This window comes from Lagenorhynchus albirostris, chromosome 5 (assembly GCF_949774975.1).
Source record: "Lagenorhynchus albirostris chromosome 5, mLagAlb1.1, whole genome shotgun sequence".
NCBI lineage: Eukaryota > Metazoa > Chordata > Mammalia > Artiodactyla > Delphinidae > Lagenorhynchus > Lagenorhynchus albirostris.
The window spans coordinates 16,801,972-16,829,948 of NC_083099.1; the positions used below are offsets into that span (position 1 = coordinate 16,801,972).

Consider the following 27,977-nt stretch of genomic DNA (forward strand, 5'->3'; position numbering starts at 1 on the left):
CCATAAAAAAGAATGAAATAATGCCATTTGCAGCAATGTGTATGGACCTAGAGATTATCATATTAAGTAAAGTAAGTCAGACAGAGAAAGACAAATATCATATGGTATCACTTATATGTGGAATGAACTCATTTACAAAACAGAAACAAACTCACAGACATAGAAAATAAACTTATGATTACCAAAGGGAAAGGGGATGGAGGGATTAACAGAAACACACTACCATATATAAAATAAACAAGGATTTACTGTATAGCACAAGGAACTATATTCAATATCTTGTAATAACCTATAATGGAAAAGAATTTTTAAAAAGTATACACTTACATATATAGATATGTATAACCGAATCACTTTGTACCTGAAACTTAACACAATATTGTAAATCAACTATACTTCAGTAAAAGAAAAATTAAACTCTTCTAGCCATACACCTGAAAACTAACACAATACACCTGCAATTAACACAATATTGTAAATCAACTATATTTCAATAAAAGAAAAAAAATTAAACTCTTCTAGCCATAAAGTTGTCATATAGTAATATTGCATAAATTGAGGGAGAAGAAAACACTCTAAATATGTAGGTTTTTCCAGATGTAAATTTCAGAAGAATTATTGATGTACTTAAAGCTTAAAGCAGGACTACAAATCCTTGTCTCCATTTATTCCTGATCTCAGGATTTTCACTTTTTTATTTTGTTCATGCATATTTTACATTTTATGTGTACCATTTTGAACAGATAAAATGATCATCTTTGAGAAGATACATATATGCACTTCAATGTAACTGATAAGAAATGAAAACTTTCTGCTTCAGGTAAAGCTGGCAGCAAAGCATGTCAGCAAAGCCTTGGAGAACTGAAACGTAAGAGCACATCCAGTGTATGGGCCTCTGCGCAGTTCTAATAGTGTGTGAGCAACATACACAAAGTGAGTTTCATTGGTAGCTATTCCTGCTAATAAAAGTCATACCAGGGAATTCCCTGGAGGTCCAGTGGTTGCAACTCCACGCTTTCACTGCCGAGAGGTCTGATAATAAATAAAATTAATAAAAAAAAACAGATTATAGACATAGGTCACATAGACTAAAAATTAACAGGAACTGGAGGCTGGTATCAGAGTGAATGATTTAATTATTGCTGTGACATAAGCTATATTGATAAGTACTGACAACAGCAAAAGTAACTTTGTACTATACAGACATATTTGTCTTTCACAGACAGAGAATGGATAGAAAATGCCGTGCACATACAAAACACATCCACGTAATTTCCATAAGCACACTTTTTTTTGCAGAGTTTATTAGTTATCAGTCCTAATACAGATGAAGTTGTGAAGCATGAATCAACTTCTGCTTCATTAAACTACGAAGAAAAGGTTTAAAATAAATTACCTTGTAGTGAATGGTCCTTGGCCCTCCAGAAGGAAACGAAGCAATCCATCTAGAGCAGTGATCTTCACTTTTTCCTTCTCAAGCCCTTAAAAAAATTTTTTTAATGCATGTTCTCCCTTGTACATTTTTCAGTTGACATCTATGATTCATCACAAGTTTAAGCAATTGCAAAGAATCTAATTTCCAATGTATTATAAATCTTAACATTTTGAAATAAAACGTTACTTTCTGAAATGAATCCAGTAGAATCTAAATACCATAGCAATATGATACCCGTCATTATCCATTAAAAATATATGATTTTTTAAAAATTTTATTTATTTTTGGCTGCATTGGGTCTTCGTTGCTGCGTGCAGGCTTTCTCTAGTTGCAGCAAGCAGAGGCTAGTCTTCGTTGCGACGCACGGGCTTCTCATTGAGGTGGCCTCTCTTGTTGCACAGCACAGGCTCTAGGCGCGTGGGCTTCAGTAGTTGTGGCATGTGGGCTCGGTAGTTGTGGCTCGGGGGGCTTTAGAGCACAGGCTCAGTAGTTGTGGCGCTCGGGCTGCTGCTCCGCAGCATGTGGAATCTTCCCGGACCAGGGCTCAAACCCATGTTCCCTGCATTGGCAGGCGGATTCTTAACCACTGCGCCACCAGGGAAGTCCCTGACTAACTCTTCTTAACATCATTCTTTTTTTTTTTCTTTTTGAACTTACACTTTCACCCTACTTCCTTCAAAGAAGTTTATTGGACTGTGATATATTTTTATGCTTGAAGATCTACTACTGATCATCTGCTCATACTTCTTGACTACAAAAGTATTTGACTACAAAAGTATTTTATTTTAAAAAATTTTAAACTTCACTTCTTATGATCTTAAAGCTGTAAGTGTTCAAAAAAATTATTTTGATTGAGTTAACATTACCATTACTAGTAACACATAATTGATCAAAACAACATGACAAATTTTAATTGAAAGTAAAATTTTAGTGGAAATTTATACTCACCCTTTTAAAATTTGATTTAAAGCAAAGAATTGCAAACCCCTTGACAGTGATCTTCAAACTGGCGGCTGTCAATTAATACACAGGCCCCAAGCACTAGGACCTAAGGTGACAAAAGAAAATTTTTCCTCCCAACAGTGTTTGTGCGTTTATGTGTAATAGTATCTGTTTCATGACCAAGAACCATCTCCATTTTGCACCCCATATGGTGGGGAAACTGGACAAAGCATATTTGGGGTGTCAATTTTACCCTGGATATTCAGCTAAAGCTGATCCCCTGGAGAATCCTTCACCCCTGGGTGTCCTCATATCCCCAGTTTAAAGATCACTATTCTCACCATTTCAGTATATATTTAAAAATTTTCACGTTAAGTGAAAAAACCACAACATACATATATATACATACATATAAAATATACATATATATTTTATATTTATATATACACAAAATATACATATTTTATATTTATATACACACATACATATATTTTATATTTAGACACACACAGACACACACACACCTCAGATGGCTGGCTCCACCAGCTGATTCTAAATTTAAGTTGGTCTAGGATGGAGATGGGCTTCAGTAGTTTTTTAAAGCTTCCCAGCTGATTCTAAAGTGCAGCTGAGGCTGATAATGACTGGATTAGGGCTAAAAGAAGGGAGAAAAAAAATTCCCTAAAAGCATCATAATCAGCACAGACTCCTGCCTACACTCAGCAGGGCCTGCTTTTTTTTTTTTGTTTTTTCCTTTTGTACTGGAAGGAAAAACCATCACCTCCACCATGAAGAACTCTGGGACATGGTATTGTCTGGGAATTCGGGGACAGGGAAAGGGTTCTTCCCTGCAAAGCATACTGTCTCATGCAGAGATCAAACTGACAGTATTCAGACTCAAAGGAAATGTGCTTTTTTTTTTTAAACCAAATTTTTACAAGAAATTCAATGCATCCATTTTAAGTGTAGTGTCCTTATCTTCTGTATTGGAAGGCTTCCTCTTCCTCTATAAGCAATGTGTCTTGTTTTTCTCCGGCTGCTTTATAAGGTTTTTCTCTTTATTATTGGTTTTCAGCAGATAGAAAAACAACAGAAAAAAAAATCAATAAACCAAAAGTTGTTTCCTTGAAAATATCAACAGAATTGACAAGCCTTTAGACCGGCCAAGGGAAAAAAGAGAAAAGACTCAAATTACCTAAAACAGGAACAAAAGAGGAGACACAAAACTTACAGATATGAAAAGGATTATAAGCGAATACTATGGACTATACTAACAAAATAGATAAATGAAATGCACAAATTCCCAGGAATACACAAAATACTGAAACTGATATAAGAAGAAATGGAAAATATGACTTGGCCTATAAGATATAAAATTAGTAATTTTTAAATTTCCACAAGAAAAGCTGAGGTCCAGATGGCTTCACTAGTGAATTTTACCAAACGTCCAGAAAAGAAATGATATAACTTCTTCACAAATTGTTCCGAAAAACAGAAGAGGAGCAGACACCTCCCAACACATTCTATGAGGCCAGTATTACCCTGATACCAAATCAAAGATAGCACAAGAAAAGAAACTAAAGATCTATATTGCTTATGAATATTGATGCAAAAACTCTCAATAAATACTAGCAAACCAAATCTAGTAACATATAAATAAGATTATACACCACACCATGGCCACATGAAATTTATCCCAGGAATATGAGGTTGGTTTAACATCTGGAAATCAATTAATATAATAGTGTAGAATAAGGGGGGAGGGAGAGACATGATTAAATAAATGCAGAAAAAGCAGGGAACTTCCTAACCCTGATAAAGGACATCTATGAAAACTTCACAGCTTTAAGTAACATCATACTTAATGGTAAAAGCCTGGATGCTTTCCACCAAAATCAAGAACATGCAAGATGTCTGCTCTGGCCACTCCTGCTTAGCACTGTACGAGAGGTTCTCGTCAGGACAAGAGAAAGAAATAAAAGGCATCCAGATCTGAAAGAAAAGAAGTAAAACTATCTCTATTTGCAGATGGAATGATTTTATACATAGAAAACCCTACGTAATCCACACACACACGCAAATATTAGAACCAATAAACAAGTTCAGCCAAGTTACAGAATACAGGATTAATGTACAAAAATAAATTGTATTTTTACACACTAGCAATGAACATTCTAAGAATGAAATTAAGAAAACAATTCCATTTATGATACCATCAATAAAATATCTGGGTACAATTTTAACAAAAGAATTCAAGACCTGTACACTGAAAACTACAAAAACATTGTTGAAAAAAATTAAAGACCTAAATAAATGGAATGACACCCATGTTCTCAGATCAAAAGACTTGATATTGTTAAGATGACAATACTCTTCAAACTGATTTAACATAATCTACAGATTAACAATCTCTATCAGAATCCTTGCTAGTTTCTTTGCAGAAACTGACAAGTTGATCCTAAAGCTCATATGGAAATGCCACGGGACCCAGAATAGCCCAAACGATCTTGAAAAGGAAGAACAAAGGTGGAAGACTCATCAAACCCTATTTCAAAACATACTATAAAGCTACAGTAATCAAGATAGTGCCCTAATGGTATAAGGCTAGACAATGGAATAGAATTGAGAATGGTCAATGGATTTTGACAAGGTGACAACACAATTCAATGAGGAAACAATAGTCTTTTCAGCAAATGTATTCCACATGCAAAAACTGTACTTGGAACCCTCCTTAAACCCTATACAAAAATAATGCAAAATGGATCAAAGACCCAACTGTAAGAACTAAAACTATAAAACTCTTACCAAAAAAAATAGGCATAAATCTTGATGATCTTGAAGTAGGCAATGGTTTTTCAGATATGATGCCAAAAGCAAAAATAACAACAAAAAAAGACAAACTGAACTTCACCAATATTAAAAATTTTTGTGCTTCGAAGGACACCACCGTTAAGTAAAAAAGACAACCCACAAAAAAAAGAAAACCTGCAAATCATATATCTGACAGAAGTCTAGCATGCAGAATATATAAACAACTCTTATAACTAATGAGTAACAACCCAATTAAAAAAGGGCAAAAGATATGAATAGACATTTCTTCAAGTAAGATATACAATGGCCAATAAGCACATGAAAATATGCTCAACATCATTAGTTATCAAAATTTCAGATAAAACCACAATGAAATACCACTTCAGACACTAGGATGGCTATAATCAAAAAGTCAGATAAAATAACAAGTGTTGGTGAAGATGTAGATAAATTGGAACACTGCTGGTGAGAATGTAAACTGGTGTAGCCACTTTGGATTTTTCTCTTTCTTCAGTTTACTTTCTTTTGCTATGTCTTCAAGTTCATTGATCTTTTTCATCAGTGTCTAATCTTCTTTTAAGCCCCTCCAGGGAATTATTCATATAAGATATTGTATGGTTTCATTGCTAGAAGTTCCATTTGGTTCCATTTCTGTATCTCCAATTCCTCTTATCATTGTATTCATGTTTCTCTTTAAATATCTGAGCATATGTATAAAACCTATTTTAAAATCTTTGTCTGCTAATCCTATCGTTAGTCATTTCTCGGTGCTTTCTATTTATTGGTTTTTCTGCTGACCATAGTTCACATTTTCCAGCTTCTATGTACAGTAAATTTTTAATGGATTAACACTGCAAATTCTGCATTGGGGAGTGTTGAATTTTGTGAATTCCTTCTAAAGGTGTAAGACTGTTCAGTGAGGCAGCTTGGTTACTTTTGGATCATGCTGAACCTTTCAAGGCTTGTTATTAAATTCATGAGTGTGAGTTTAAGATAATCTTTACTCTGGGCAGTTCAGCCCTACTGCCAAGATGTGACCCTTCTGAGGTCTCTACTGAATGGCCTAAATGTATAACTCTCCATTCTAGCAGCTCAGAACATGAATGTTTCCCAGCCTTTTTGAGCTCAGGTAATTTGTTCAGCTTGCCAACTACCCATTCTTTGCCCAGCCTTATGAAGTTTCAGCAATACACTCAATGAAACTCCTATGGAGACTTTTGTGGCCGTTTCCTTTTTTTTTTTTTTTTTTTTTTTGTGGTACACAGGCCTCTCACTGCTGTGGTCTCCCCCGTTGCGGACCACAGGCTCCAGACGCACAGACTCAGCAGCCATGGCTCACAGGCCCAGCCGCTCCGCAGCATGTGGGATCTTCCCGGACCGGGTCACCAACCCGTGTCCCCTGCATCGGCAGGCGGACTCTCAACCACTGCGCCACCAGGGAAGCCCTTGTGGCCGATTCTTTGCATAGCTCCTTCTTCTATGGCTGTCTGCCCTACAAATTCTAGCCCCCTCCATGAATTCCAATCTGCCTCAGCTTAGTAACATGACTATGCTTTGATGGGGATCCCCCTTCTCTGCATCTTAGCCTGGAAAGTGCCTTTGTTATGAACTGAATTGTCTTCCCCCGAAATTCATATGTTGAAGCCCTAACCCTCACTGTGACTATACATCAGAGACAGGGCTTTCAGGGAGGTAAAGTTAAACAAATTCATAAATGTAGAGCCCCAATCCTATAGGCTTGGTGTCCTTATAATAGACAACAGATCTGTCTCTCCACTATGTCTTGAAAACATAGTGAGAAGACAGCTACCTACAAGCCTCACCAGAAACCAACCCTGATAGCACCTTGTTTATTTCTTTCTCGTCTCCAGAACTATGAGAACATAAATTCCTGTTGCTCAAGCCACCCAGTCTGTGGGATTTGGTTATGGCAGCCCGAGCTAAGATAGCCTCCCAAGCGAAAGCCTGAAAGTGGTGGTTGTATGTGGTTCATTGCTATTTTCCTTTCTCTTGAGGATCAGAGTCCTGCACTGCCTGGTGTCCAATTTCTGAAAGTAGTTGTTTCACAAATTTCATCTACTTCTAGTTATCTATTCAGGAAGGTTAGTTAGGTCTCAGTTACTCCATCATGGCCAGAAGCACGAATGCCCTTGCAACATGTTTATCTTTTAACTCAATTATTTTCAGAAATTTCAAGATGGAAAGGTACAACCCCATCATGAGTGACCCTTGAGAAATCTTCAGTCACTGCCCACTATTCTCCAGAGAAAAACAAGTGTATTATGCCATCTTGACTGCTGAGGGAGTGAGGATCCTATATATATCTGGCAGCTCAGTATAGGCTAATCAAGATTTTAGATTTCAGCAAGACAAGACTTTTAGGTCCTACTCATATTTGTAGTAACATGGAGTTCTCATTCAATCCAAGAAAATAATCAGTTTAATATCCATCATACAACTTTCCTTACAGTAAGAAAAATTAATCCCCTACAGAAATATCTAGCTGTGTCCTTCCTGAAATCAATACTCACAGGACATACAGAGTACTTCCCCTGGAGACTGAAGCCAAGATTATGTCCTGGACTGGATCACAAAGGGCAAAGATGGATTCTCAAAAACACACAACAGGGTTGTTTGGCCTGAGGCGACCCAGCACTGGAGGCTACAGGCTCCTTGGTGCAGCTAATGGCTGACTCCGGGAGGGCTCGTGCCAAGGAGTACTTCCCATAACTGCTACCAGTGTCCTTGTCCTCACCGTAAGGCACAGCCAATCCCCACCTCTTCAGGAGGCCCTGCAACACTAGCAGATCACTGGTTCTCAAACTTTGTCTAGCATGTATCAGAAACCCCAGGAGGACATGTGAAAACACAGATGACTGGGTTCCAGCCCCAGAGTTCCTGATTCAAAAGAGAGTATGAGACCATGTAAAAATCCTCTTCCCCCAGAGACGGGCATGAGACGATAAGGCTGCTGCTGCCACCACCAAGAAGCCTGTGTGTGAGCACAGATCACTATCCACACCTCCCTTCCGGGAGCCTGGTGAAGCCCGCCACTGCCAGGGTCCCGTGGTCCAGGGACAACTTCCCCAGAAGAACGCACGGCGCGCCTCAGGCTGGTGCAACGTCACGCTGGCCTCTGCCGCCGCAGGCCCGCCCCGCACTCCGCGCCCCTCCCTCCCCACCCCGGCCTGAGTGAGCCAGAGCCCCCGAGTCAGCTGCTCCTTTAACCCCGTCCTGTCTGAGCGAAGAACAGACGCCCTCCGGCACGCAGAGGCAGGGCCAAATCCAAAGCTGAGCCCCTAGGAGCTGTGAGAACAAAGAAGAGAAAGGGAAATCTCTCCCAGCAGCCTCAGAAGCAGCGGATTAAAGCTCCACAATCAACTTGATGTACCTGCATCTGCGGAATACATGAATAGACAACTAACCATCCCAAATTGAGGAGGTGGACTTTGAGAGCAAGATTTATGATTTTTTCCCCTTTTCCTCTTTTTGTGAGTGTGTATGTGTATGCTTCTCCATGAGATTTTGTCTGTATAGCTTTGCTTTCACCATTTGTCCTAGGGTTCTAACCCTCCGGGATTTTTTTCTTTTACTTAAAAAAATTTTTTTTCTTAATAATTATTTCTTACTTTTTATTGTAATAACTTTATTTTACCTTACTTAATTTTATTTTATCCTCTTTCTTTCTTTCTATTTTATCTCCCTTTTATTCTGAGCCGTGTTGAGGACAGGCTCTTGGTGCTCCAGCCAGGAGTCACTGCTGTGCCTCTGAGGTGGGAGAGCCAATTTCAGGACACTGGTCCATAAGAGACCTCCCAGCTCCACGTAATATCAAACGGCAAAAACCTCCCAGAGATCTCCATCTCAACGCCAAGACCCAGCTTCACTCAACGACCACCAAGCTACACTGCTGGACACCCTATGCCAAACAACTAGCAAGACAGGAACACAACCACACCCATTAGCAGAGAGGCTGCCTAAAATCATAACAAGGCTACAGACACCCCAAAACACACCACCAGTCGTGGACCTGCCCACCAGAAAGACAAGATCCAGCCTCATCCACCAGAACACAGGCACTAGTCCCCTCCACCAAGAAACCTACACAACCCACCGAACCAACCTTAGCCACTGGGGACAGACACCAAAAACAACGGAAACTACGAACCTGCAGCCTGCAAAAAGGAGACCCCAAACACAGTAAGATAAGCAAAATGAGAAGACAGAAAAACACACAGCAGATGAAGGAGCAAGATAAAAACCGACCAGACCTAACAAATGAAGAGGAAATAGGTAGGCAGTCTACCAGAAAAAGAATTCAGAATAATGATAGTAAAGATGATCCAAAATCTTGGAAATAGAATAGACAAAATGCAAGAAACATTTAACAAGGACCTAGAAGAACTAAAGATGAAACAAACAATGATGAACAACACAATAAATGAAGTGAAAAATACTCTAGATGGGATCAATAGCAGAATAACTGAGGCAGAAGAACGGATACGTGACCTGGAAGATAAAATAGTGGAAATAACTACTGCAGAGCAGAATAAAGAAAAAAGAATGAAAAGAACTGAGGACAGTCTCAGAGACCTCTGGGACAACATTAAATGCACCAGCATTCGAATTATAGGGGTCCCAGAAGAAGAAGAGAAAAAGAAAGGGACTGAGAAAATATTTGAAGAGATTATAGTTGAAAACTTCCCTAATATGGGATAGGAAATAGTTAATCAAGTCCAGGAAGCACAGAGAGTCCCATACAGGATAAATCCAAGGAGAAACACGCCAAGACATGTATTAATCAAACTATCAAAAATTAAATACAAAGAAAACATATTAAAAGCAGCAAGGGAAAAACAACAAATAACACAAAAGGGAATCCCCATAAGGTTAACCACTGATCTTTCAGCAGAAACTCTGCAAGCCAGAAGGGACTGGCAGGACATATTTAAAGTGATGAAGGAGAAAAACCTGCAACCAAGATTACTCTACCCAGCAAAGATCTCATTCAGATTTGATGGAGAAATTTAAACCTTTACAGACAAGCAAAAGCTGAGAGAGTTCAGCACCACCAAACCAGCTTTACAACAAATGCTAGGCAAGAAACACAAGAGAAGGAAAAGACCTACAATAACAAACCCAAAACAATTAAGAAAATGGGAATAGGAACATACATATCGATAATTACCTTAAATGTAAATGGATTAAATGCTCCCACCAAAAGATAAAGACTGGCTGAATGGATACAAAAACAAGACCCGGGGCTTCCATGGTGACCCAGTGGTTGAGAGTCCACCTGCCGATGCAGGGGACACGGGTTCGTGCTCCAGTCCGGGAAGATCCCAACATGCCGCGGAGCGGCTGGGCCCGTGAGCCATGGCCAGTGAGCCGGCACCTCCGGAGCCTGTGCTCCGCAACGGGACAGTCCACAACAGTGAGAGGCCCGCGTACCACAAAAAAAAAAAAAATAATAAACAAGACCCGTATATATGCTGTCTACAAGAGACCCAGGTCAGACCTAGGGACACATACAGACTGAAAGTGAGGGGACGGAAAAAGAGATTCCATGCAAATGGACATCAAAAGAAAGCTGGAGTAGCAATTCTCATATCAGACAAAATAGACTTTAAAACAAAGACTATTACAAGAGACAAAGAAGGACACTACGTAATGATCAAGGGATTGATCCAAGAAGAAGATATAACAATTGTAAATATTTATGCACCCAACATAAGAGCACCTCAATACATAAGGCAAATACTAACAGCCATAAAAGGGGAAATCGACAGTAACACAATCATAGTAGGGGACTTTAACACCCCACTTTCACCAATGGACAGATCATCCAAAATGAAAATCAATAAGGAAACACAAGCTGTAAATGATACATTAAACAAGAGGGACTTAATTGATATTTATAGGACATTCCATCCAAAAACAACAGAATACACATTTTTCTCTAGTGCTCATGGAACATTTTCCAGGATAGATCATATCTTGGGTCACAAATCTAGACTTGGTAAATTTAAGAAAATTGAAATCGTATGAAGTATCTTTTCCGACCACAACGCTATGAGACTAGATATCAATTACAGGAAAAGATCTGTAAGAAAAACAAACACATGGAGGCTAACAATACATTACTCAGTAACGAAGTGATCACTGAAGAATCAAAGAAGAAATCAAAAAATACCTAGAAACAAATGACAATGGAGACACGATGACCCGAAACCTATGGGATGCAGCAAAAGCAGTTCTAAGACGGAAGTTTATAGCAATACAATCCTACCTTAAGAAACAGGAAACATCTCAAATAAACAACTTAACCTTGCACCTAAAGCAATTAGAGAAAGAACAAAAAAACCCCAAATTTAGTAGAAGGAAAGAAATCATAAAGATCAGATCAGAAATAAATGAAAAGGAAACGATAGCAAAGATCAATAAAACTAAAAGCTGGTTCTTTGAGAAGATAAACAAAATTGATAAACCATTAGCCAGACTCATCAAGAAAAAAAGGAAGACTCAAATCAATAGAATTAGAAATGAAAAAGGAGAAGTAACAACTGACACTGCAGAAATACAAAAGATCAGGAGAGATTACTACAAGCAACTCTATGCCAATAAAATGGACAATCTGGAAGAAATGGACAGTTTCTTAGAAATGCACAACCTGCTGAGACTGAACCAGGAAAAAATAGAAAATATGAACAGACCAATCACAAGCACTGAAATTGAAACTGTGATTAAAAATCTTTCAACAAATAAAAGCCCAGGACCAGATGCCTTCACAGGCGAATTCTATCAAACATTTAGAGAAGAGCTAACACCTATCATTCTCAAACTCTTCCAAAATAGAGCAGAGGGAGGAACACTCCAATCTCATTCTACGAGGCCACCATCACCCTGATACCAAAACCAGACGAAGATGTCACAAAGAAAGAAAACTACAGGCCATCTATGATGAACACAGATGCAAAACTCCTCAACAAAATACTAGCAAACAGAATCCAACAGCACATTAAACGGATCATACACCACGATCAAGTGGAGTTTATTCCAGGAATGCAAGGATTCTTCAATATACGCAAATCAATCAATGTGATACACCACATTAACAAACTGAAGGAGAAAAACCATATGATCAGAGAAAGCTTGACAAAATTCACCACCCATTTATGATAAAAACCCTGCAGAAAGTAGGCATAGAGGGAACTTTCATCAACATAATAAAGGCCATATATGACAAACCCACAGCCAACATTGTCCTCAATGGTGAAAAACTGAAACCATTTCTACTAAGATCAGGAACAAGACAAGGTTGCCCACCCTCACCACTCTTATTCAACATAGTTTTGGAAGTTCTAGCCACAGCAATCAGAGAAGAAAAAGAAATAAAAGGAATCCACATCAGAAAAGAACAAGTAAAGCTGTCACTGTTTGCAGATGACATGATACTACACATAGAGAATCCTAAAAATGCTACCAGAAAACTACTAGAGCTAATCAATGAATTTGGTAAAGGATACAAAATTAATGCACAGAAATCTCCGGCATTCTTATACACTAATGATGAAAAATCTTAAAGTGAAATTAAGAAAACACTCCCATTTACCACTGCAACAAAAAGAATAAAATATCTAGGAATAAACCTACCTAAGGAGACAAAAGACCTGTATGTAGAAAATTATAAGACACTGATGAAAGAAATTAAAGATGATACAAATAGATTGAGAGATATACCATGTTCTTGGATTGGAAGAATCAACATTGTGAAAATGACTCTACTACCCAAAGCAATCTACAGATTGAATGCAATCCCTATCAAACTACCACTGGCATTTTTCACAGAACTAGAACAAAAAATTTCACAATTTGTATGGAAACACAAAAGACCCCGAACAGCCAAAGCAATCTTGAGAACAAAAAAATGGAGCTGGAGGAATCAGGCTCCCTGACTTCAGACTATACTACAAAGCTACAGTAATCAAGACAGTATGGTACTGGCACAAAAACAGAAATACAGATCAATGGAACAGGATAGAAAACCCAGAGATAAATCCACACACATATGGTCACCTTATCTTTCATAAAGGAGGCAAGAATATACAGTGGAGAAAAGACAGCCTCTTCATAAGTGGTGCTGGGAAAACTGGACAGGTACATGTAAAAGTATGAAATTAGAACACCCCCTAACACCATACAGGAAAAGAAACTCAAAATGGATTAAAGACCTAAATGTAAGGCCAGACACTATAAAACTCTTAGAGGAAAACATAGGCAGAACACTCTATGACATAAATCACAGCAAGATCCTTTTTGACCCTCCTCCTAGGGAAATGGAAATAAAGTCAAAAATAAAGAAATGGGACCTAATGAAACTTCAAAGCTTTTGCACAGCAAAGGAAACCATAAACAAGACCAAAAGACAACCCTCAGCATGGAAGAAAATATTTGCAAATGAAGCAACTGACAAAGGATTAATCTCCAAACTTTACAAGCAGCTCATGCAGCTCAATAACAAAAAAACAAACAACCCAATCCAAAAATGGACAAAAGACCTAAAGAGACGTTTTTCCAAAGAAGATATACAGATTGCCAAGAAACACATGAACGAATGCTCGACATCATTAATCATTAGAAAAATGCAAATCAAAACTACAATGAGGTATCATCTCACACCAGTCAGAATGGCCATCATCAAAAAATCGACAAACAATAAATGCTGGAGAGGGTGTGGGGAAAAGGGAACACTCTTGCACTGTTGGTGGGAATATAAATTGATACAGCCACTATGGAGAACAGTATGGAGTTTCCTTAAAAAACTACAAATAGAACTACCATACGACCCAGCAATCCCACTACTGGGCATATACCCAGAGAAAACCATAATTCAAAGAGTCATGTCAGGCTTCCCTGGTGGCGCAGTGGTTGAGAGTCCGCCTGCCGATGCAGGGGACACGGGTTCGTGCCCCCGTCCGGGAAGATCCCACATGCCGCGGAGCGGCTGGGCCCGTGAGCCATGGCCGCTGACCCTGCGTGTCCGGAGCCTGTGCTCTGCAACAGGAGAGGCCACAACAGTGAGAGGCCTGCTTACCGCAAAAAAAAAAAAAAAAAAAGAGTCATATACCAAAATGTTCATTGCAGCTCTATTTACAATAGCCAGGACATGGAAGCAACCTAAGTGTCCATCAACAGATGAATGGATAAAGAAGATGTGGTACATATATACAATGGAATATTACTCAGCCATAAAAAGAAACGAAATTGATTTATTTGTAGTGAGGTAGATAGACCTAGAGTCTGTCATACAAAGTGAAGTAAGTCAGAAGGAGAAAAACAAATACCGTATGCTAACTCATATATATGGAATCTAAGAAAAAAAAGGTCATGAAGAACCTAGGGGTAATACGGGAATAAAGACAGACCTACTAGAGCATGGACTTGAGGATATGGGGAGGGGGCAGGGTAAGCTGTGACAAAGTGAGAGAGTGGCATGGACATATATACACTACCAAACGTAAAACAGATAGCTAGTGGGAAGCAGCCACATAGCACAGGGAGATCAGCTAGGTGGTTTGTGACCATCTAGAAGGGTGGGATAGGGAGGGTGGGAGGGAGGGAGACGCAAGAGGGAAGTGATATGGGAACATATGTATATGTATAACTGATTCACTTTGTTATAAAGCAGAAAGTAACACACCATTGTAAAGCAATTATACCCCAATAAAGATGTTAAAAAAAATAAAATAAAACCAAAAAAAAAGAGAAACACACCATTGTAAAGCAATTATACTCCAATAAAGATGTTTAAAAAAAAACCCACAATAATCACACTAATCCACTAGACACTTTAATTACAGTGAATTTCATGCTCTCAGGACAAAAAGGGAGGCTCCTTAGTCAATAAGCAGAAAATAGATACAAAGAGATATTTAAATGATACCCAAGGGTTAAAAGTTAAATTGTAAACATGAGACTTTAGATTTAAGGAGGGTAATTCTAAGGGAATGTAAATTTTATCATGAACCCAAACCTTAAAGTGAAAGAAAACTCCCGAATATAAAGGGACTATGACCACAGAAGCTGACACTGATTTTTAATTGAATAAATCAGTGTGTGTGTGTGCGTGCGCGCGAGGATGCCAGAATAATATTTTTGTTACAGCCTCTGCCTCCCCTACACTCCAGCCCTCCGTATCCTCTCTACAGCCAAATCACCTCAAAACCCAGATCTGATCCTACTACTCATCTGCACAAAAACCTTCCTTGGCTATCATCCATAGAATGCAGCCCAATTCCTCAGCTCTCAGTGCCCTCAATCATCTTTCCCCAACCTACCTTTCCAGCCTATTTCCCACCACATCACCCACCCCTCTTTCACCCACCCCCTCCCAGACACTTCTCCTCTATGGTCCTTCCCTTACAGGAATTATCACAAAGACCCTGTGCCTCTGTGCTGTTTTCCATCTCTAAAATGCTCTTTGTTCCTCTGTGCCTTCCCAACCCCCCTCCCCCATCTATCAAAAATTCTATATTTAAGGGCTTAGAGCCACTGCCCCACCCTCTGCTTCTGTAGTCCGCTTTGTTAGGCTTCTTTTACGAGGTCTTATTATGTTGTGCTGTGTTTAACTAAACTATAAGCTTGAATGCAGCAATTGTATTAGACGTCTTCACAACTGTTATCCTCCACATTACCTGGCACAAAGAAACCTCTCAAAACATGCAGGGCTTCCCTTGTGGCGCAGTGGTTAAGAATCACCTGCCAATGCAGGGCACACGGGTTCGAGCCCTGGTCCGGGAAGATCCCACATGCCGCAGAGCAACTAAGCCCGTGCACCACAACAACTGAGCCTGCACTCTAGAGCCCACGAGACACAACTGCTGGAGCCCATGTGCCACAACTACTGAAGCCCGCACCCCTGAGCCTGTGCTTTGCCACGAGAAGCCACTGCAATGAGAAGCCCACGCACTGCAAGGAAGAGTAGCCCCCACTCACCACAACTGGAGAAAGCCCACACACAGCAACGAAGACCCAACGCAGCCATAAATAAATAAATTTATATATATATATAAAAACATGCTTGTAAGAAGCTAAATGGAAACATTATTCTGAAGTTGGAATATTCCAAGAACACGACTGACTTTCAAGTTGTGGATCTGCTTGTCCCTCGGTACAGAGTCCAAAGCTATTTTTCCCCCCTCAGTCAGCCTAAGGATAGGTGGAAGCCTGGAGAATTTAAACATAGGTTATTTTAATCGTTGGAAGCCACTGCTGGACTCTACCAGTCTGGAATGTTAATCATCTTTTACCATCCAACTCATTAATACAAATGTCTCAAGGGGAAAAAATATTCCTACACCAATGCCACTTTTTTTAAGTTATTTCAAAGTTGCTTCTGATCATGTAGCTTCACTTTCCCACACAAGTTTCAAGAGAATAGGAACTTCCCTAGGAAACACTGTGAAGTCTCTTCTTTATGTACCCTTCTGTGCTCTGCTCTGACCCACTACCAACCTCAAGCCCTCAAAGTTCTTCTCTCCTTTCCCTAATCAAAAACAGGATTTAATAAGAGCCATTTCTCTTTGTTGGCCTGTTACATTTGACGGTTCTTTCCCACAAAAATATGTCACCTTCAATTTAGCTTTTTATTTCATTACTGGAATGAAAGGCTTCCTCTGTTGAAGTAATTTGAAATTTAAATATGGAAAAACTACTCAGGGGGGCAAAGGAGACCCTTTGAAACCACATCAGGCCTCCTTAATAGCAAATCCTTTCAAGCCTGGCTAGAAAAGAGCCGCCCTCTCCCACCCCCGGAGGCTGATCAGTTTTTCCACCCTCCTTCCCCTCCAGGTCCCAGCTAAAGGCTATGTATGGTTCCCAGGCTCCATTCCAGGACCCTCTCTGCATGATGTGTTGGTCCACCGGTCTCTGTCTCTCAGTCTTTTTCTTCCCCTTTCCCACCACCCTCCTCCAACTCTCCTAACCCAGAGTTCTCAACAGCTGCCCTACTAACATTTTGGACCAGATTATCCTTTGTTGTAGCAAGCTGTCTTGGACACTGTGGGATGTTTCACAACATCTCTGGCTCTACCAGCTACATACCAGGAGCAACACACCCTACGCTCCCAGGAGTAACAGTCAAAAATGTCTCATCACCACGTAGAGAATGGACTTGAGGACACGGGGAGTAAGAAGGGTAAACCGGGACGAAGTGAGAGAGTAACACTGACATATATACACTACCGAATGTAAAACAGCTAGCTAGTGGGAAGCAGCTGCATAGCACAGGGTGATCAGCTCGATGCTTTGCGACCACCTAGAAGGGTGGGATAGGGAGGGTGGGAGGGGAGACACAAGAGGGAGGGGATATGGGGATATATGTATACGTATAGCTGAATCACTTTGTTATACAGCAGAAACTAACCCACCATTGTAAAGCAATTATACTCCAATAAAGATGTTTAAAAAATAATAATAAAGCAAATAAAACAGAGGCTTAAAAAAAAAGTCTCATCACCAGTGTCTAGAGGGTAAAACCCCCAGCTGCGAACCACCGCCTTAACCAAATCCATTCATTCATCCATCCATCCACTCATTCATAGGCACCATTTATAAAACCACCATTTTAGCCTTCCTCAAGACTTCCAGAGGCTTATGTTATCAGCATGTCTGTCATTACTTTACTCTAGACAGTATTTAGTTTTTTGGTATTGTAACTCTATTTAACACTTTAAAACTCACAGTTATGCTTCTCACATTATCTTCCCACATGCATCTTCTGGATACAAATTTCCTGGAACACATCCTCTTCAGTTATTGTAATAAGTCCTAAGTGCAAAGCTTTAGTGCAGATTATATATAAACTTTATGTACATTTAAAGAAAATGACTATAATGTAGATCACTCCATGTTTCCTAAGATGGTGTGTACAAACAAGCACACTCACACACCAACACCAAGAAAAATAAGCAATGGAGCAGGGATTACACAGTCTCAGGAGAAACGGTTTCCTGGAATATGAATTTTGCTTGAAGATTTAAGGAGTTATTAATACAATAAAACAAAATTTTTATGTTAAAAGCAACATGAACAATTTGGAGCGAATTTCTTGCATGAATTTTAAAATAAGTATTTGGCAAAATTGTATTTTGCAAAGGATCACATCAAGCCGTAGTCCCAGGCAGACCTGTGCTTCAGCAAAAACGCTGAGAAGCCCTACTTTAGTGGAACTTGCCTTCTCTTCTTCTGGGGTACCCTGCACTGTGTCGCCTTTTATTTTCAGTTTCGTTGAAGTGAAAAATTCCACACCATAGCTAAAGTAAAAGTAAATAAACAGTTGTGAAGTGAAACTGAGATTAAATTTTTAAGTTTGCTTTGTTACTGGTCTCTTCTCTTCCCACCAGGAGTAATTTCTGAAGAAGCTCTCTTTGCTTTTCTACTCCTTCCCCAAGCCCCACCAACAGTATAGGGTTTTGTTTTCCTTTCATTTTAGCATTGCCACAAGCTATAGAAATCAGGGCAAGATACTTAACTCCTAGTCTTTTCTTCAGAATTCTGAAATAAATCTCAAAATCTTCTGTAACACCAAATTTCCATGGCTCTGAATAATATAGAATTTTACTAGCAGAATCACACTGATTAACTTACCTATTGTTTAAATACATTATATATTTTAATACCTTTAAAATAGTCTCATCATGAAAGCCTATGGACTATTAAAAGATGAAATGCAACCGCATTTTCTAATACATTAAAAAATATATATTTAGAAGGAAATGTCATCAGTACACTTCCCTGCAAACAGACCTGCTCTTAGCAACTCAAGAATAAACAAGAACAGTAATTGTCTTTTCCTCTAGTAAGAGTTGCTAGTACACGAAGTCATGAGTATAGCCAGTGGCCGAAGGGAGTACTGGTAGCAACCTGCCTGCCAGGTTCTAACACTTTACTAACCAAGCCAAGCGACCCAGTGCTGGCTCCTGATAATTCCCAGATAGCTAAGCACTTGGTCTCAGCAGCTTATAACCACAAAGCCATAAACTTGTCTTACGCAGTTATGATCCTGAATAGGAAGGAGGTTGGGTGGAGGGAGTAAAGTCAATAATTAGAGAAAAGGGGGCTTCCCTGGTGGCGCAGTGGTTGAGAGTCCGCCTGTCGATGCAGGGGACGCGGGTTCCTGCCCCGGTCCGGGAGGATCCTACATGCCGCGGAGCGGCTGGGCCCGTGAGCCATGGCTGCTGAGCCTGCGCGTCCGGAGCCTGTGCTCCGCAACGGGAGAGGCCGCAGCAGTGAGAGGCCCGCGTACCGCAAAAAAAAAAATAATAATAATAATAATAATTAGAGAAAAGGAAGAACTAACATGACAAAATTATTCGTGGATATCAAGTGAGGAACAGAATCCAAAGATACGAATGTAACCCCAAGTTACACCAAAGTGCTCTCTAGGACTTTATCAATGTTCTCATTCCTCTCCCATCCTCCCCAGCCCCCCACAATCCTCTCCCCAATTATGGTGGAGGCTCATGGAGAAATGAGGCCAACTTTACCTTGGATTTTTCAGTTAAGTGAAAGTAAATCCTTTACTTTTGGGGGGCTTAATTAAGTTCAGATTGGATTTCCCCAGTGATATAAAGAATTCTATTATGGTTGCTAAAATAAAACTAAAAGTATGCATTTTCCCTACTGAGAACAGTAAAAATTTAAATAATTTGTTTGACGTGAAAATCAAGATCAGTTGTCATTATAAAGATTAATGCAGGCATGTTGCCCACTTTAAGAAAACCTGGCAATTCAAATCAGTTATTTTATACTCAAAGATTTAACATTTCCTTTTAAAATACCCACTCCAAAAGTTTAACATACTAACCCAACAAAGGATAACAAATATGTTGCACTGATACAACAGATTAATTGGGACAATTAAGTCCTCAATTTGTTTTCTTGGAAACAATCTCCCTCTCATCTCATTCTGTTTCTTCTTTTGGGTTCTCATTTTACTGAATTTCTTGTTGTTAAGTCATTCCATAAATGTGAAGCAAATATGCAAAATTTTCTTCTGTTCCACGACCTGTATTTCCTTCCAGAGTGTCCTGGGTCTTTTGCACTCTGACCTGCGATGGTGCAGTGCTCCTCAGTGTGGACCTCAAACTGACAGCATCAGCATTATCTGGAAGCTGGGCTAAAGTGCAAATTATATGGACCCCTCTCAGACCAAATGAATCAGAATCTCTAGGGATGGGATCCAGTAATTTATCCTAATGATTCTTAGGCACACTAAACTTTTAAAACCACTACTGTTACACGTTTGCCTAGATATCATGCTGTTTCTTTTTATTTTGCTCATGCTTAACAAAGGCAACAGAAGACATTCTACAAGCCTTGACAAAGAATGGGTGACTTAACACTCTTCCCACTGTACATGAGACCAATTTCAATTTTTCTTCAAGATACAGTTCAGATCTGGGTCTAATTCTATTTGCTTTTTTAAGCCTAGGGAAAAGGAGCCTGGGACTGTGAGGGAAAAGGCTCAGCTGGATTTAAGAAAAGTATCTGAACTTTTGCTTTCTCTTCTGAGATTGTTAAACTGTCTGTATCAGTCAAGAGAAGTCCTCATCTTATTTCTATCCAGATTTTGGGATGCTAGTATGACTTTTCTCAGGGATTCTGGAGGTTGGGGGTAAAGAAGATCAATAATGTAAACTGCTCGTCTTTGCTCCACCCCAGCACAGAACACACCACAGAACTGTTGAAATTTCAGGTAACAATGAAGCACACGAAACTGGACCATAAGGCTCAAGAAGTAGTTTAAGGTCCCAGAGTGGTAATACTGGGAGTGCCAGACTGGGAGGGGGAGAGGGGGGTGTAGCACTGGTTGGGTTAAGAAACCGTTAGAAAACATTACTTGATGACAACAATTTTTACAACATAAAATTTCCTAAATACAGTTATCATATAAAGTGCTCTAGCACAGATTCAGTTCCAGAAAGGAGGGGTTCCTTTCATATCAGCTTAATAAAAGTTTATTTTCACAATGCTTTAAAGCCCCCCAGACTCTACAATTCCTGTTTCTCTCAAAAAAGATTTTTTAAAGTCTTAGTATGAAATATTAAATCATGCTTTAAAATTCTGTAGGCTATTTCCTTTTCATCTAAATTAGTTAAAATCATGACAATAAAATGCCAACCAATCAAGGTCCCCAGCTAATAACATTCAAAATAAGAATCATCATTAGGATCCTGTTATGTTTTGATAGTGGTAAAGGGTGATCAACTGCTGCCATTGATCTTAGTGCCGTTAAGTTAATAACGCATTTATATTCTGAAAGCATGTGTCTTGCACATTTTGATGCTGAGGTATAAAGCCATGTTTTGCCAACATTTTTAAATTAATCTAACATGTAATCTCTTCCACAATAGCAACTATGGTAAAAATTCCAATAACAGTAGCCAACCTGCTGTCATGTTCTACTGTCTTGCAATTAACAGAGTACATAAACATTTATAAACTACACAACCACACCAATTTGTAAGCAACTATGTAATAAATTTTGAAATGTTAGGAATATAATAAAGCCACATTCTAAATAGCTTTCTAACTTTCCGTTTTTTCAGGTTTTTTTTTTACATTCACACTTCCCACTAATTTTTTCACTAGACTACATTAAAGCTTAGATTTAAATATGGCCAAACATAAAATAATATTGAAATGGGTGTGAACAAAATAGTTGAGTTTTATCAATGACCTAGCCACTTAAAGCTATTCTCCAAAGGATAAGTTATTCACCCAAGGCAAACATGGAAAAAATTAGAATTAAATCTTAAATTCTTCATGGTTGGCCTGTCAGATACATGGGAATATCCAAGACAAGTTTGGAAGGTCTAAATGTCAAAAGGTTAACTGTCACTGGTGGAATGTCTGTCACTGAAGAAAGACCCTACACACACTCAGCAGTGTGTTCAACTTGCAGAAGGAAGTTTGGGCTGGTACAAATCAAGTTAACAAAGTTTTAAGCCCTAGTCAAAGATAACAAAATGTTATTACACCTGAATAACAATCTCTAAGTAACCTCTAGCTTAAATTGTATAGACTCTTGCTGCTGTATGATCTTAGGTGAACAGTTCTGCAGCCTTAATTAAAAGGATAAGGCATTTAATCAATTTTCTGCAGTGAATTATTAGGCTAACTTCTTTTCAGCTAGAGACTGCAGTATGTTCCACCTTGAGGCTGTCACAATCATGATAATTACCAGACATGCATTTCAACAAATATTCACTGACAAATGAAGTATAAGATTGTGCTAAGTGTTTGGTGGACTCAATATTGAATTATCTCATTATTTTTCCATAAATCCCTTTACTTCCACTAACAAATGTAGACCTACCACTTTTATTCCTACAGGGAAGATGAAGTATGTTACGACTGTTGCTATATGACTATTTTTCTACATTATGGTCCTATTTCTGCTAAATTACTCTTATAGTCTTTATCAATTTAAGCTTTAAAAAAAAAAACTACCTTTTAGAACTCTGGAAAGATATTAAATTCACTGAATAAAAAACCTTTCAATTTTGTCCCTCAAATATAATAAAATTCTGATATGATGTTAGACAAGTTAAATTATTAGACAAGTGATCTCCATTTACCTAATATTAATGTTGTAAAGAGGTTCAACTAACCTTTCTTTAGTGAGGCAAGTTTCAATTATCCTAAAAATGGTAAATGACCTATTATTTGTGTGTGAATCTAAAGTGTGTCCCATAGGAAATTCTCTGTGAGTCAAAAACAAAACTTTGCAGACAACTGTTAAATATAATGTTAATAGGTACGCTGGGCAATAAACTCAAGCTTTTTATTTAACTTACATCTGCTTAGTTTTTTATTGAGTTAAGTATAAAGGCCCAGTTAATCAACTCATTAAAGTGGTCAAGGCAGGACACTTGAACTACATTAACAGGATTTAAAAAGTGGTTGGTCTTTTAGTAGTTCTCTGGTAATCACACACGCACACACACACATACACAAATTGGTAGAGTACTCTGGATATAGGATTTCCCCCCTTAATCTTATATAATGTGCTGTTCACAATCCGCAGTATTTTGAAAACTATATAAATTGGACATGACCAAATTACAGATGTCTGATAAACTCTTATAAAGTATTTGGGAACTACAGCTCGAGTCCCAAAAGGATCAATTTTAAACTATAAAAAAGGAAAATTCATATAAAATCACAACAGACTTAACAGACATCTTTGAAAAAAAAATCAAATTGCAACTCAATTTTCTACTTTTTCAAATATGACCGAGAAAAAAGAAGTGCAAGTAGTAATGTCTGCATTTTTTTAAAAAACTATTAACCGAGTGGACTTGGGGAAGAAAAAAAAACGATGCAGTATTATTGCACTCCACGAATGTGCAGAATCCCAAATGTGCCAGCACTGAAAGGCTGCCTTGCACTGAGGTTTTCCAAGAGGTACAACGAGCCTGCCAAGAAAGCATCTGGTCTGTACTAACAGCTTGCTGTCTTCAGTACAGGCCTTCATAATGTCAGTCACGCTGCTCTTGCAAAAATCCCTTAATGTCTGAAAGACACACAGAAAAAATATTTTGTTTCAAAATTCACTCTTGTAAAATCCACTCACTGATCAGAAAAGAACTGAGAACATCTCTGTTAAACAAAATTAACTAACTTGCACCTCTCTATGTTCACCCACATTTGCTTATAAATTTTCTATCTTGAGCATGTGAAAAGAATTTGCATAGTTTTAGGAACTAGTTATTTGAAGGTAAGGGGAGGGTATATATGTACAATATATGTACAGTATATGAATTCTGGCCATTAGAAGTTCACAAGTCAAAAAAATGATGTTACAGGCCCAATTATTAAGCCTTAAACATAAAATTAATAGTACAACCTTACTTTATTTTAGCAGATCCAAACTCTCTTGGTCATTTATAAATTTTAATGAAGAAGACAACCATCTGTTAAACCTTAAGTTGGAAACTCAATTGACAATATATGCAATATCTATTATTATATATATCTATATCTATTATGCTAATATATGAAATATCTTGCTGATTCATTACAATTAACTGATACCTATACATAGTTACTGTATTTTTAAACTACTTACAGAAGAGTTTTCAGTGCTGATAGGTGGGGCTATGATCGATGGTGTGGGATTGAATCCATATGCACATTGAGCTTCATTTCATTGTCAAGAATTTGAACAAGCTGTTGCATGGATGGAAGGTGACCAGATTCCAGCTTAGACCACACAGGTACATCTATAAAAATAAATGGTACCACCCCTTCCACATTAAAGATGATTCTATAATAGACATTCATTCTATAAACATGTATTGTCTATGCACACAGCTGGAGATAGAATTCAGCTTCTTGCTTTCATGGAGTTTACATTCTAGTAGGGGAAATATAAAAAGAACTATATAAATAGCTACAAAATCACATTTGTACACTAAAAATCAAAACTAGAAGATGCTATGAGAGGGACATATGAGAGGCTGGGAAGGAGCTTTTGTACTTACTATCATTAAAAGAGAGAGATTATTAAAATTGGGAGATATTATCAAACGTGAAAGCTGAAATATAGAAGAGTGGTACAAGGGAGGCTGGAAAGGTTGGCAGGGATTAGATCAGGGATCAAGAAACTATAAAGTAAGCATTTTCAGCTCAAGAAGATGTATAGTCTGTCCCAGCTACTTAACACTCATTGTAGCCTGAAAGCAGATAAATGAATGGGCATGGCTGTGTTCCAATAAAACTTTATTTACCAAGCAGGTAGCAGAGGACATGGTCCACAGGGCTATGGTTTGCCCATGCCCAGGCTACATCATTCAGGGCCTTTTGTCCATGTTAAATGTTCTGGTCTTTATCTTGAGAACAAAATAAAGCCATTTAATAAACTTGAGGGAGTGAAGCAACAAGATGAAATGTGCATTAAAAACATTTTCTTTTAAATGACTCAAGTGTTGGAGCAGATGTCAGCACATTTTTCTGTAAGAAGCCAAATAGTATATATTTTAGGCTTTACATACCAAGAGGCAAAATCAAGGATACCATATAGGTACTTATAAAACCAGGGAGATATATTTCCACAAATTTTTCAATGATGAAATCAAAACTCTAGGTATGAATACTGAAGTCTGAATGTCATATAATTTCCACATCACAAAGTATTTTTAATTTTTTTAGCCATTAAAAAATATAAGAGGGAATTCCCTGGCGGTCCAGTGGTTAGGACTTGGTGCTTTCACTGCTGGAGCCCAGGTTCAATCCCTGGTCGGGGAACTAAGATCAAGAAAGCCGCGTGGCTTGGCCAAAAAAAAAAAGTAAGAGCCACCAAGCAAGATGGATGTACCTAGAGATTATCGTACTAAGTGAAGTAAGCCAGACAGAGAAAGACAAATATCATATGATATCGCTTATATGTGGAATCTTAAAAAATAAAGACACAAATGAACTTATTTCCAAAACAGAAAGAGACTCACAGACACCGAAAACAAACTTATGGTTACCAAAGGGGAAAGGGGGGTGGGAAGAATAAATTAGGAGGCTGGGATTAACATATACATACCGCTTTCTATAAAATAAATAACCAACAAGGACCTACTATATACAGCACAGGGAACTATACTCAATATTATGTAAAAATCTATAAGGGAAAAGAACCTGAAAAGAATCTGAATCACTGTGCTGTATACCTGAAACCTACATGACATTATAAATAAACTATACCTGAATAAAAAAAAATTTAATATAAAGAAATTTTAAAATTGTAAAGCCACTGTTAGCTCATAGGCCATATCTGCCAACCTCTGGTTTAGAGAATATGTTAGAGGATAGCAAGATAATTGTGGCTTGGATTAGGGTGGTTAGCAATGAAGATAAATAGAAGATTTTTGAAAACTGTAAAAAGTAGAATTGAGAAAAATTGGTAATCCATTAGATATGGAGAGTAAGGGAGAAATCTAGGATGTTATCCTAGGTTTCTGACATGGTCAACTGGGTAGAATGATAATGGTGCCCTTAAATAAGTGAGAAATGTCAGGGAAGGAGCAAACTGGAGTATAAAACAATTGCAGGAAGCTGAGGTAATCAACAGTTTGGGAGTAGGTAATGTTCAGGATTCCTGGCTGTAACACCTAGAAGAGAGGTCTAGAGCTCTCCAGAGCTATACATTTAAGGGTCATCATATAGATGTTATTCTAAAGCCATGGGAGTAGGTGAGGACCATGTAAAGAGATAATTTAGCACATTATGAAAAATGGAAAAGCCTGATGCTTATTATCAATCATTTAACATTTATCACAGAATGCAAACTATTCAGAACCTACCATTCAAAGTTATCTCAAATGCACCTGTTGACATACACTGGTTCTCAATCATGTTGCTCAAGAAAAAGACCATCATACATGCATAGACCTAAAAGAAAATACAATTAAGTACAATAGGTAAACTCATTTTCAAATCAAAACAACATCACAAATTAAGTAAGCTTTTAAATAGTCTCATTTTTATTTGGAAATTGCTCTTTTTAAATCTACTTTAAGTTTCTATACGAATTATTACTGCTACTCCATATATTCAGATAGTGTACACAGAAAATTGCAACATTAATTCACAGCTCTATACATTCTGAAGAAATTACGTTATTCCTAATGTAAAGATAAAATTTCTAGAAATCTCATAATAGCCTTAATAAGTTAAACAAAAGAATACCAGCATAAGAAGGGTTCATTTTAGAATTTTTATAATATAATGTACGAACTCACAAGAGACTAGTGATTCAACTAGTCAGCAACTCCCTGTATTCCGTGTTCTAAACAAATCATTTTAAGTCAAACTAAAAAAAAGTTGGTTAGAAAGCACTAGCATATTAAGTTACATTCATTCACCTTTTGAAGGCAAATCTATACTGTCCCAAAAGATCAGAGGATCCTGTTGAACAGAAAAGTTTCAATTTAACAAAATTACCTAAAAGAAGGATGTAGTGAGGATGTCAATTCACAGCCAGCTGTTTCAGAAAAATAAATCAAAATGCCTATAGCAGATGAGAAGGAGATTTCCCCTAACCCCACTTGAGCTAGGTGGGCTTTGATTTCACAGAAGTTATCCTAGCATTTGGGCACAAAGTCTACTTTCATGAGAACAATACACAAGTTAAGTGTCACGAAAGCTATAGTCTTCAAGTATCCTCTTCCACAGTAGACTGACAATGTTATAAGCCTAAAGAAGTAAAATGCACTAAAGACAATTTAGAATCAACAGAATGAACAAATATAGCACAAAACATTATCAGTAAGTACTTAATTTCTAATTCTTAATCCTATGTAAATCAATATTTTGTTAATAACAGAGTAGAGACACATCTGAATTAGAGGTAGCACCTGAGGATGTTTATGTTAAGAAGCCTTGCCTGTGACTGGAAATAAGTGATTCCCTAAGAAGCACAGCTATGTTAGGAGTTGGCTAAAGGCAGTCTCAGCCTAGAACTAAAGGATAAGACCAGAGGGCTCCAAAAGAGAATACTTATTAGAAGGAAACCTAGTAATCTCATTCAAGGGAGAAATTATTCCCATTTCTCACAGCAGAAAGGTACACCCTCCAGAAAAGATGGTTTTAAGTAAAACAGATGAGAGATCTGGAAAGAGTATATGATGCAGCAAGACCCTACCAAAGAATAAAATAAACAGCACAAGATTCTTATGTATATTTATATTGATTGTTTCAGGTAATCTGCTTTAGGTTACCCATGAACAGAAAA

At 38.1% G+C, this 27,977-nt stretch overlaps 1 protein-coding gene across 4 annotated transcripts in view; it reads right to left on the reverse strand.

The window, feature by feature from the left end:
- Nucleotides 1-27,977, reverse strand: part of SELENOT (selenoprotein T) — a 90,682-nt gene that overhangs the window by 41,359 nt on the left and 21,346 nt on the right. For 3 of the 4 annotated variants that reach the window (XR_009540628.1, XR_009540627.1, XM_060149624.1), the window contains exons 4-5: nt 26,548-26,635; nt 24,324-24,477 (exon numbers count right to left, since the gene is read on the reverse strand). Coding sequence is in view for 2 of the 4 variants with exons in the window: in XM_060149624.1 (XP_060005607.1) it covers nt 24,353-24,477; nt 26,548-26,635 (213 nt within the window). In the remaining 2 variants the exon portion in view is untranslated. Of the gene's footprint in view, nt 1-20,974; nt 23,769-24,323; nt 24,478-26,547; nt 26,636-27,977 lie in introns of those variants that run through there. The other variant, XM_060149623.1, reaches the window with a different exon arrangement.